Source organism: Eupeodes corollae, chromosome 2 (genome assembly GCF_945859685.1).
Source record: "Eupeodes corollae chromosome 2, idEupCoro1.1, whole genome shotgun sequence".
Taxonomy (NCBI): Eukaryota; Metazoa; Arthropoda; class Insecta; order Diptera; family Syrphidae; genus Eupeodes; species Eupeodes corollae.
Genome location: NC_079148.1, coordinates 24,288,660 through 24,301,296, shown reverse-complemented (window position 1 = coordinate 24,301,296; position 12,637 = coordinate 24,288,660). Strand labels below are relative to the sequence as shown.

The 12,637-nt window shown below is 30.5% G+C and overlaps 1 protein-coding gene and 1 long non-coding RNA gene across 12 annotated transcripts in view; one reads left to right on the top strand and one right to left on the bottom strand.

Moving 5' to 3' along the window:
* The window catches only part of LOC129946835 (stromal interaction molecule homolog), a 62,914-nt gene that overhangs the window by 9,022 nt on the left and 41,255 nt on the right, over positions 1-12,637 (bottom strand). For 9 of the 10 annotated variants that reach the window (XR_008781650.1, XM_056057186.1, XM_056057192.1 and 6 more), the window contains exons 6-9: positions 7,811-7,926; positions 7,561-7,733; positions 4,828-5,398; positions 4,710-4,757 (exon numbers count right to left, since the gene is read on the bottom strand). Coding sequence is in view for 9 of the 10 variants with exons in the window: in XM_056057186.1 (XP_055913161.1) it covers positions 4,710-4,757; positions 4,828-5,398; positions 7,561-7,733; positions 7,811-7,926 (908 nt within the window). In the remaining variant the exon portion in view is untranslated. Of the gene's footprint in view, positions 1-373; positions 554-4,709; positions 4,758-4,827; positions 5,399-7,560; positions 7,734-7,810; positions 7,927-12,637 lie in introns of those variants that run through there. The other variant, XM_056057193.1, reaches the window with a different exon arrangement.
* Positions 9,535-12,637, top strand: part of LOC129946837 (uncharacterized) — a 31,372-nt gene continuing 28,269 nt past the window's right edge. Inside the window, exon 1 of one of the 2 annotated variants that reach the window (XR_008781652.1) lies at positions 9,535-10,078. This is a non-coding gene — a long non-coding RNA (uncharacterized LOC129946837). The remainder of the gene's footprint in view (positions 10,079-12,637) is intronic. The other variant, XR_008781651.1, reaches the window with a different exon arrangement.

Genomic DNA, 12,637 nt, shown 5'->3' with positions numbered 1-12,637 from the left:
ATGTTGGTACCTAACTTTTGTAAATGATTACTAAATAACCGATGTGGTATTCGTAGTTAATTTTTGTTTAAACAAATAACATTATTTCATATTTATGTATAAATGATCAATTAAACTATCTTGCAGGATACACAAAACGTATAAAGACTAGAAAAATATTCAAAAAGTTGAAAAACAGTGTTTATTCTAGTTTAAACATACTTTTATAGTATTGTAGACAAGAATTATTACCATTTATGTTTTTTAAACAAATTATGTTCATGAAAAGGGTTACGTGATTTCACTTGCAAACAATTAGTTTAATTAGTTATGAAGGAAATTCAACCAAATACAAAATTATCTTACCTTAAAATATCTGCACATTTTACACAATTTTGTTTTATTTTATTTTATTATTAGGATTTCATAATTTGTATGTATTTTTATTTTGCGTTTTAATTTGTCATATCTACTATATTTTGGGTTTTTTTGGTTTTTGTCTACTACGTTTCTGATTGATAACTATGAGTATTTTTGTATCTTATTATTTTGGGAAATCCATCTTAGAAAAAATCTAAGAAAAAAAAGTTTGAAAATGAAATAAAAAAACCTTTGGTTAGAGAGTAAAGTTGAAAAATATTCTTGTTTTTATTCTATTTTCTCATTTTTAATACAGCTTTTTATTTTATTTTGTTATTATTTTATATTGTTTTGTTTTGAATTTAACTTTAGTGATGTATAAATCAGAACAAAATTTATAGCTATTATTCTTATGTGTTTAGATTTTGCGTTATTAAGTATATTTTTAATTCTCAAAGATTTAATTTAACCCGTTCCGGTGACGACATTATTTAACTATGCCAATTAGTTTTATTATATTATTCTTTTCTTTCAATAGATAAAATGCTACAGATATTTTTGGGTTAGCAATTATTTAAAAAATAAGGGAAAAGAAGGAAGTTGGAAAATATTAAACAAATATCATAGCAAAAAACATTTTGGAGAAAGTTAGTAATGGAATTTATGGAGAACAAAAGGGGAACGGAAAGTCATCTGTAGTGAAACTTGGCAACAGTTAATTTAATTTAAACAAAAAAAAAATAAATATGTTTGTGAAAACATGATATTTGTGTAAACAAAAAATAACATACAAGAATGTGCTTTTACATTTAACACTTAAACTAAGTTTACTGTTTTCGTAGAAAAAAAAAATAAAAATAGGAATATAAACTAAACGAATATATACTGGCAAGAAATGCATCAATGATATAGAAGTAATTGATTATAACGAATTCCTTGAAACACCATTTCAAATTTAGGTTTCTTTGGCATGAATATATTTTAATTCAAATATTTTGAAATTGGTTTGTTGCATTCCAAAAACTTTTGTTGTTTGAATTTCAATTTAATTGTATTCTATAAAAAAAAATTCTTATAATAAGAGCTAAAGAAGAAAACATTATCGATTCCGGTGCAATACAGCTTAAGTTAACTTAAGGAAAAACGAATCGGTTTTTTTATATCAAAGTTATTTTTTAAACGTATCTTAAAAATATATATTTTATTTATTTGATAAATGTTTATCAATAGAGTAAAGAATGTGTATTTAAAAATATACTGGTTTTTTTACAACACCACTGGTTTAACTTTCCATAAACGCTGATCAGATCAACCTAATCTAGCCTGATCATTTTTCAGAGAGTATCTACACTATGCTTTAAATATAGGAGAGCTTTTATTTCACGAAAAATGCTTAAGAAAATAAAAGAGATACAAAAGGCAATACGGCAGTTGAAATTCAAAAAAAGTTTCAGGCAATTAAAACTCAATAACCAAACCATTAATCTCAAATTATTTTATAAACTACACATAATTTAAGGGACTTTGAAAAATCAACAAATCTTAGCAAGCTTTATGTCTATGACCTTATCTCCTAAGCAACTCGATACAAGACTATCATAGTTCTCGAATACAATACTTTATAACGTTCTTTAATACAACGTAAGTCTGATCAACAGTTACCTATTTATCCTAAGCACAATATTTTGCATATAAATGAACATAGTTTTTGCTGTGGAATGCAAACGAAAAAATAGAAAAACAAAACAAATGCTTCAGTTGAAAAACTTATCATATATACACTGCTAGTCATCAGGTTAGCACATCCCCCATAAGCTTAATAAAACTGATCTGGTCGTTGTTGTTTTCAACTTGCAGCTCACATTGTGTATCCTATTTTTCTTATCTTTGTATACTCTCTCACTGGCAAAGAGAACATGTAATGGAACGATACCGTTATACGGTTTATGTTATTTTTTATGGAAAAGTGACCTTTATTTTTGTGTCATCAGGTTAGCACATGCAAATTGTTTTTAGTTTATCTTCAAGAGTTAAACGCGTAGGCTAACCGCATTTTTGTTGCTGCTTAAGTGGTGTATTAAAATTAATATGGGTAAGAAAAAAATCGTTATCTGTGCAAGAGAAAGCTAAAATTAAAGCCTACAAGGATTCAAGGTTGTCAATATCGAAAAAATCGGTAGAAGTCGAAAAGTAATATCCGCATTCTTGAGTAATAAGTCAGGATATGGAAAAAATAATAAAGGCGGTAATAATAGAGTGATTTCTAAGACTGAGCAATTTTGAGAGAAGCATCCAACTGTCACAACTCGGCAGCAAAGATCAAAGCAAATGTAGGTGTTCAAGCGAGTTTTTCAACAATCCAAAGAGTGATAAGGAATGCCCCATACTTAAACGGAAGAAGAAACCCCCATTTAACGTGGCTCGAAAGGCAATGTGATTGGATTTTGCACAAGTGCACATGTCATGGAGTTTTGATTGGCGCTACGTTGGCTTTTCTGATAAAAAGAAATTTAATTTGGAAGGTCCAGACGGATACAATTTCTACTTTCACGATCTTCGCAAGGAGGAACACTAGTTGGATCGCCTTCATAGTCGGGTGGGGGTGTGATGGTGTGGGGAGCAATCTCCTACTATGGTACGTGCGACTTACAGTTTTTGGCAGCAAATATGAATGGAAGTATATACAAAAACGTACTTGAAAATGATTTTCCACATTTCAAAAATTTGTTTGGAAACTTACAATTTCAACACGACAACGCTCCGATCGTTAAGACATGGATTAAGGGACAAAATGTAAGTTTAATTCAGGGGCCGCCTTTACTCACCTGACATTAATATAAGAGAAAACGTGTGGGGGTTGCTTGCTCGTAAAGTTTATGAGTCTGGGAAACAATATTTCAAAAAACCAGAACTAATCGAAGGCATTAAACGCTCTTGGTCATCCATTCCTTGGATTATATTATATATAACAAGGGAGGATCTACACACTTTTAAATTTATTAAACACTGTTTTAATTACTAAATGCATAAGTTAAGAAATAAGTTCTAAGCTTAAAAGCTTCAAAAAAAAAAAAAAAAGTGATATGTGCTAACCTGATGACTCAAATTGAATTGTAATTTTGTGTGTTATTTTCTAAAAAAAAATTTAAAACAATATTAAATAACGGAAAAACAAAAATGTTTGTTTTAATTAACTAAAAATTAAATCGGCCATTAATAAAAAATAATATAAAAATCTTAGCTCATTTAGTTTGGTTGGAATCAGTTGCGCGAGAGTCTGTGCTAACCTGATGACTCGCAGTGTATAATAGTGCCCCCAAAACTACCAAACACTTAAAATATAAAAATAAAAGTTATACATTTCTAGTCACTTCCTTATTTTAAATAAATGAAAAAGCACCCAATATATTCATCAATGCATTTTTGCCAGTAATGGTCTGGAGACCAACGAAATTCAAGCTTTTATTACACCGGAAAGGATTAAAAACTTATATATGTAATAATAATAATAATAATAATCTAAAATTTCAAATATTATTATTGCATTCAAATCTCAAAAGCTGTTTATATATTTTATTTACAACTAATAAATTATTATGTAATAGTAAGCTTTTTAACTATACAAAAATATAAAATTTGTTTTTATTTAATTTTATTTAAATGCACTTTTATTAAAATCTACTAAAAGTAAATATACTACAGAGATTCAATAAAATTAAAAAAAAAAAAAAACAAACTATGTAACTTAAGTATAAAACTATGTCCCGCAAACCTCTGTTAAAGATGGAAAAAAGAACTTACAAATTAATTTTATACAAATTTAATTTTTAAGTATCTAGAATTTTAATAGTAATGATAAAATTAAATTCTAAGCATAAATAAAACAGCTTTATATGGAATAAATATAAAGATAAAATAGTGCACCATTTCTAATTGTAAAATGATAATAAGCATTTAAAAATTAATTAAGTACCCCTACTATTACATTTACAAAAACAAACTTTCAAATATTATAAATACGTTAAAAAATAAACAAGCCACTCAATTCAAAAGGAAAAAAAAAACAAATTCTACTTAAAGAGGAAAAATTATTATTAAAATTTAAATTTTAAATTACAAGCACCGTTTCTTTTTTAAATACTTGATTTTATTTTTTTTTAAATTTTATATATTGAATTCTTCTTTTGATTTGATTATTGTGATGTCATTTAAAAAAAAAAAAACAAACAAAAGTAGTTTTCTTTTGTTTAAAACAAACGTTAAATAAAAATAGTAAACTTAAGAAGAACAAGATGTATATGCATTCGGTTTCGGAACATATCATGATGATCACTCCGATGAGAAAAGGGAAAAATTCTCAAATGTCTTACCTTGTACGGATTCATCGTCAAGATCATCTGTGCTATTTGTCATTCGCCCTAAAATATTCATACAAACACAAACAATAAAAAGAGAAATATTAATTTTCTAATAAAATTCAAAGCTCACCTCTTGAGCCCTTAACTCCTCCACTTCCATTTCTACTATATAGGACACTTTCTAAATAGGCAAGACCATTATTGTTGACAATATTAAAACCTAAACATGTTTCAATTTGTTTCCAACGATGTAAACGTTCTTGAAGTTCATTTGTTACATCACTTAAAGAATTACGTGCTTCAACAATGGAACGATCAACATCATCGATACTTTTACCATGAGTCGATACAAATGCACCGACTAAACTCGAACGTTTCTTACGAAGCTTCTCACATGCTTCACGTGCTGATTGGAGTTGTTTTTCGGCGGAGACACGTTTTTTTAGATGATTTTTAGATTCGAGTTCGTAGGTGTATTGCAGCCAGGACTGCAATTGTGCTGGTGGTGCCCAGCAATTATCGACAAGTTCAATTTCGGCACGGGATAATTCAGAACGAAGCATTTCGATTTCTTTTTTCAATTGTTGAACTTCTAAGTCCGAACTTGAGGAAGTAAGTGATGGTGCTTCTTTGAGACGTCGTTCGAGATCCATTTTTTCCGTGGCGACATTCTCTTGTTCCATTCGAGCTCTTTCAAGTTCCTTTAAATTAAATTTAAAAAAAATAAAAATATTAACTTAAAATTTAAAGACAAAAGTTAAAGTTTAAGGCTTTTGCAGATGTTTTTTTTATAATTACTCAAGGACGACGCACGCTTAAATGTATTTAAATTTCTTAAGTACACTGGTCAACACTGGTTTTGTCACACGAACTTTGATAGCTAATTTTGTTTTGTCAATCTAGTCCCATTAATTAATCACAATTGCCAAGTGTCAATTAGCCTCAGTTTTGTTGTGATACAGTATAACTCAAAACTTGTACTACGCAGCAAATTAACAGAAGAGCTTCCAAGTAAACCGTTTTAAAAATATTTGTGGTTTCATTTTAACACCTTTTTGTTTTATCATTTTTTTGTTATTAACCCTGTGAACATGTTGAGGAAGTGTAACAATGATCCTATCTATTTATGTTATGTTGCGGAGAACTGACATTCAAAAAACAAAGACGAAACTTTACGAGTCTTGTGTTGGAGTGTTATCACCAATGTTTTGGTTTTTCTGTCCCATCAAGACAAATCTTATGCTCCTTGTGTCTGTTGCATAACAAGTGTGACAAATTCAACGGACTGGAAGAAAGGCGCACGACCAGAACTATTACTAGTTGCAACTACTCCTGTTGAGAATGACCATTCACACCCGTCTACTTCAGGTTAATGTGTTGACGAGGACGATGACTTTCAGTTTAAAGGAATCGCAAACGTGCCACATTTCATAACTCAAGGAGACTTAAATCATTTAGTTCGGAATCTAAATTTGTCCAAAAAATAATCAGAACTATTTAGAAAAATCTGCATGGAAGGCTTTTAAAAAAGTTGTTGCAAATTTTTTCGGTAACCACAAGAGTGATAGCTACAGTGAGTTGGTTAGCGAGCTGTTAATGACATATAAAGCCTTGGGTTGCAACATGTCACTTAAGATCCACTTTTTAAACTAGATTTTTTTTTTCTGACAATTTAGTGCCTGTCAAAGACTATTTATTTTTTCTTATGATCACTAACTAAAGCAAAAAATATCAAAAAAGTCCGTGTGGCAAAAAAAAAGTTAAAAATTTGTTGACCAGTGTTATTGTTGTCCCATCTTTCATCTCTAAATTACAAATATTCCAATGCAAAGGGAAACTTTGAGAATGTCAAACTTTGGAGCCTAAATTTAAGACATGATTCCAATATAGGGTTTATAGGACTAAGGGGATATGCAACAATTCAGTGAGTTGATCAACCAATTTTTCCACTGTTTAACAATAATTTATTAAGTTGAATAAATTAGCATACTGATTCAACGCATACATAGGTACATATTCATCTTTAAATTGAAATATGTACGTGGCTTATTAGGAACTGGCTTGCTTTTGTAAAAGCCGATTGGACAACGAAATTATGTAACCAAAATTGTTGAAAATGTTGCTATTTAAGTTTATGGTTAATAAATTATTTTGGACCCAGTTGCTGAAGCGTATAATTGCAATTATAACATCAGAAAATACTAAAGTCTAGGTGCTAACTCTCGGAGAATAATTTTAAGTTTCATAAATAATATCACAAAATTCACATACAAAATGCTCTATATTTTTGGTTATACTTAATAAACAAACAATAAATTATAACAAAACTGTTTTAAACAACACTGGTATGCAAAATTAAAGTTTAAGTTTGTAGAAAAATAACAATCTGCGCAATTTCCTAATATTTTACGTTATGCTCCATCAAATTTAATCGTTTCGAAGAATGACTATTTCCGACACCGATATCAATAAGCGAATGAATAGTCGATGGAAATTATTTTTGCTATCTCTAAGCTAAACTCTGTTAATAAGTTTTTTTTTTTAATTAAAATTTGAAATTTAACACTATGAATTCATTGGTTTGGAACATGTTGCCGTCGTTGTTGTCATCGATGTCGTTGTCAAATAATTATATTTTTTTTTCTCACACATTTTATTTAATGTGTATTTTAAAATATAGTTCATGGAATATGTTTTGGAAAGTTATTTGTCAAAATCACTTCACACAGTAGCAGGCTTGCCGAGCCGCAGTCTCACATTTGTAATTCGATACTATTCCGGAAGCATTTAAGTTTTATTTTTTTTGAGTGATCACATGATTTACTGAAATCTTCCTAAATTGTGCTTGTAGACTTGTAATCACCTTTTGCATTTCCTGTAAGCTTTGTTCGGCTCTTTGAAGTCCCTCCATGTCTTGTGCCATTCGGCGGAGATGTCTTTTTGCATTTTTATTTTGTTGGTAAGCATACCAGCAGCCAATAATTGCACTTAGAAGCAAGGTTACTAATATGTAGTCTTTCCATCTAGTTCCAGTTTCTAGTAAAAAAAAAAAAACACAAAATATTATTATTCAATTTAAAAGCTTCAAATACTTGCATAAGCGAGTTACTTACCTCTCGGTGGACCGAATAAAACTACATCCATGGCTTTAAGAGCAACCTTTTGCTTGTGGATTGGATCTTTAATCCCTAGCACGTTACCCACATAGTGCATATTATTAACTGCCAATCTGAAATGAGATGATCATTTGAGTGGTAATTAAGCTTGTTTTTGCTTTCTATTCATCGTTAACTTTTTTTTTAAATGCGAATAAGCCAGCTAGGCCAAATTATACACCTGTCTCATAGCTCTCGGACTGTGGAGTGTTCTCTAGATGATATAGGGTAAATTTAAACAAGTAGGGTAGGAGGTATGGAGTGTTGTGATTTCGAATTGTGAGATACAAATGATTTTACAATGCCAACAATTTTCGCAGAAAAGAGTAAAAAAGTGGTTTGTGTGTGTACATACGATACACCAGCATATTATTATTCTCTTAGAATAATGACTAACAGTTAACAGTAACTACAACAAGGTATATTGTGTTTAGTAAACAATAGTTGTAAGTTTTTTGTTTGTTTGTTAAATATACTATTGGGTGGCAATTAAGGTTTTTATTTACGCATTGACATTATTACGGGCGTGTGGAAGCACTTTACATTTATTAACTTTTACTTTTGATGTATGCACCGATGAATTTCCTAGTGTTAAAACGTTTTAGTAATTATATTAAGGAAATGTTAGGAAAAATAAATTAAATCAAGCTTCACTTTCATATGAAGACACTTCATAATTATAATTATATACAGGTGGAGCTATCTAGGGGTTTCATATTTTTCTTTTTCACGTTAGAAATCTTAACAGAAAGTCAGTAGTATAGCTTCGCCGAACGAAATAAGTTGCTCAACATTTCAAAAACGTTGGTAATATACATAAAGTTGTGTTCATAAAAATAGCAGTGCTCTCCAAATAAAACAAAAAGACCTTAAATAGATATAAACGTTATAAAATGTTTCATTAAAGTTCTAATAATTAACTTAAATATTTTATTCATAATAACATAAAATAAGTATTATTGATTTTTACCGTTAGTTTCATAACAGTTAAAACCGTTTTTTAAATATACTCGTATGGCTGTTCATACAAATAACACTGCATGACAAAGTACTAGATTTATTACTTAAGAAGTAAGAAAAACTGTAATAAGTTACATAAATGTATACAAATAATGTTAGCTTACAATTAGTACTTTGTTGAATAACCATTGTTTTTTATGACTGCTTCGCATCTACGTGGCATCGAGTCCACTAAAACCTGACACATCTCGATTGGTATTGCGTTCCACGAATCACGCTTCCCACAATTCTTTCGAATTCTTGGGTTTTAATTTATGAACTGCGTTCATATTCCTCCACAAATTTTCGAAGGGGTTAAGGTCGGGGGATTGAGCGGGCCATTCCATAACGGATAACTTGTTCTGCGCAAGCCATTATTTTGCATTTTTTGACGTATGCTTGTCTTGTTGGTATACCCAAACCAACGGTATTTCCTTTTCAGCATAGGGTAACATAACCTCCTCGATAATTTTCACATGCTCACTTACATCAATTATACCCCCGATGGGATAAATAGGCCCGACCCTCCTCCACCATGCTTCTCTGTTTTTATAGTGTACCGTGAATGGTTTGCTGCATTTCGGTGTCTTCTCACATATTCTCGACGACCCTTGGAGAACAGAACATTCCTCTATTTTTTTGTTTGCCCATTCTCTATGCACTTTGGCAAACTCATTCTCTTTGCCACATACCTTTTCGTCAAGAATGGTACCTTGCGTGGACTTCGGGCTGGTAACTTCGCTTCAAAAGACGTCTTCGTATTGTGACAGCGCTAACAGACAGTTGAAGTCCATTTCTTATTTTCCTAGAGCCTATGGAAGGGATCTGTTTTGCTAGCTGAACAATTTTTCTGTCAGTTCTTTCAGTAGTCATCCTTTTTGGACCTCGCGTTTTCGGTTTATTTTGCCCTTTTAAGGCGCTGCTGACCATTTTTGCTGAGCAGCCTAGGATGTCTTGAATATTTTGGTAGGTTTTTCCCTCCAAACACAGTTTTCTAATTTCTTCGGTGCAAAGTCTTGACCGTCCCATTGTTTATTTTTGAGCTAATATTTATTAATTTTTTATATGCTAGTATGTTTAACACTTTTTACTTATAAAATCAAGAGCACTGCTATTTTTATGAACATTCTATATCCAGTTTTAAATAATGTGTGTTCACCGGTAGAAGTAGAGTATAACTTCAAGCTAAAAGTCTCTAATATGAATACGAAAGACCGTTAGATGCAAGTAACATGTTAATTTTTTTTTTGTAAGAATTTCCGTCACTTAAATAATAGACAATCTAATAAAATGTGACCAGCACTGCTATTTTTATGAACAAAACTGTATATGTATATATTTAAAATGTATTTGTAAAAATTGTGTGATTTTTTTGAAAAGAAATTTCGACTGTAATGAAACACCCAACACTCTTAACGGTGGGTGTTACAGATCTCTATTAACCAACTTTTTTTTAAAAATATAATTGAAGGCATCTATTTGTCGGTATCATTAAAGCTTTCCGTGAGCTTTATATTTAGGTCCGTTCGCGTACTTTCATAAAAAAGTCAAATTTTACGAAATTTAACTAAATCCTGTTAGCGTACTTAAAAATTACGTAGTTTTCCATAAAAGAGAGAGCTCACGAAAGAGTAAAATATTTCCCCAACCTACGAATTTTAGCCCAAGAAATTTCTTTACGCGGATTTGTGAAATTTATCAAATTTGATAGAACTTCAAATAAATTAAATAAATTGCTCGCTTTTGCTATCACTTATAAAATTAAAAACTCTGTTCCCAAAGAACAGCAACAAGATTGTAATTTTCAAGTTTTTTTCATAAAAAAAATCAATGGATTAGCATGATTTTGCTTGAAGTTCATGATGTCTTAATTTATCCATGTACAGAAAAAAATAAATAAATTCTAAACACGAAATGAAACGATGATGTTTCAAAATGTGTATTTTTTTTGACAGTCAAATTGTGGACAAAATTTGTTCACTTACATTTTTGTAATTTTGTCTTTTTATGAGAGAATTTTACCCCCACTCTTTAAAATATCTCTTTTTACGAATTAAGGTGCAGAAAGTAAGCGAACGGATCTAGTTCGAAATTTCGAGTGACAGAATGCGCTACTGCAGAAACGTCAATACAAATTGTATCTGTCACTTTGACTGAAGTGCAAAATACAAAAACAAATTTTGATCATGACAAAAAAATCAATCTTATTAATGTAACTACTCAAGTATATACAGTGGTGGACAAGAATTTAGCACACTTGTTAAAGAAAATAAAAACCATTTAATTTTCAATTTGTTTTCTTATTATGAAATTAGTTAATAGTTATTTTATTAACATTACATACATATATGTACATACCACTATGTTTTAATAGTACTTAACCAAATATGTTTAAAATCTACAAGAAGAAAAAAGTATGGAATGTAGAAACATCAATTTTTTGCCTGGACACGAATTTAGCACATTCAACAGTTTCTTGATAAAATTTTACTCCAGTTCTAAGTTTTTCTTAGTATTTGGTAGGGAACCCTTTATTTAGCAGCACAGAAGCAATTCTTGTTGGAAAACTTTCAACCAAAGCCTCACATCGTGACTTTGGAATTTCATAACAAGTATTTTGAATATCCTGCCACAATGGTGTTAAACTGGTTGTTTTTTTTTGCTCAATGTGATGTTCAACATCAGTCCACAAATTCTCGATCGGGTTAAGATCTGGTGATTGTGCTGGCCACTTCAAAACGTCGATTTTATTCACCTCTAAGGCACACTTCACTAACTTTGAAGTGTGCTTAGGGTCGTTGTCGTGCATAAAATGTGTGACTAAATTGAAACTCAAATCCGAGATGTTGAAGTTTCATTCTCTATGTAGATATTTTTTTTTTTAGTTTAGAAATTGATTCATTTTTGCTTTCATAATGTGATTTTTTTAGTTTTATGAAGTACGTAGGTACATTTAATATTTAAATACCATAAAATGTGCTAATTTAAAAAGATTGAAGTTATTTGTTTTTGTTTCGTTTTTTTTTTTATTTATTATTATATTTAGTCTTAAGAGTTGCTTTTCAAAAATAAAAACTTTATGAATTCGTTAAATCATCTCTTATTTTATTTCTTATTCTTTAAGCCAAATTAGAATCTTCATTTGTTTCTAAAGGCTGTTCTTCCAAAGAGAAATGGTTCTCGTCTTCTTCTAATAATGCTTGTGTTGAATTAGGGTGTTCAACTCTGAACTTCAAACATAGATTGTGGAGAGCACAACACACGTTCATAATTTGGGTAACCTTCTCGGGTGGATAATGAAGTTCCCTGGCCGCCAAAAGACATCGGAATCTTGCCTTTAGGACTCCGAAAACGCGCTCAATTATTGATCTTGAAACTGAGAATTTTTCGTTGAATTTTGATTCCAAAGTTCCTTCAGCTGCCGTTCTGTACGGTGTCATAATCCAAGGCTCTAACGGATATCCTGAGTTACTGAGTTAAGACTTATGTCCATTTTGAAAGCAACGTTTGAGGTAAGCTCTTTCCGCACTATCCATTTTTATTTACATATAATTCTTTATTTAATTATTTTCGGAAAATATTGGTCGCCAAATCAACGTTTGTTTTTTTTCTTTTCTAAATTAACTTATGTCAAACATAATGCGAGACTCGTTCGAAATTCGCAAATTTGTTGGCTAAAAGGTTGGCATTACTGGCATTCGATTCTACTTTTATACGTAGTACCATTTGAAAGTAGAATCGGAAATGAGTTTCGAATAGAATCAAAAGTAGAATCGAGTTACATAG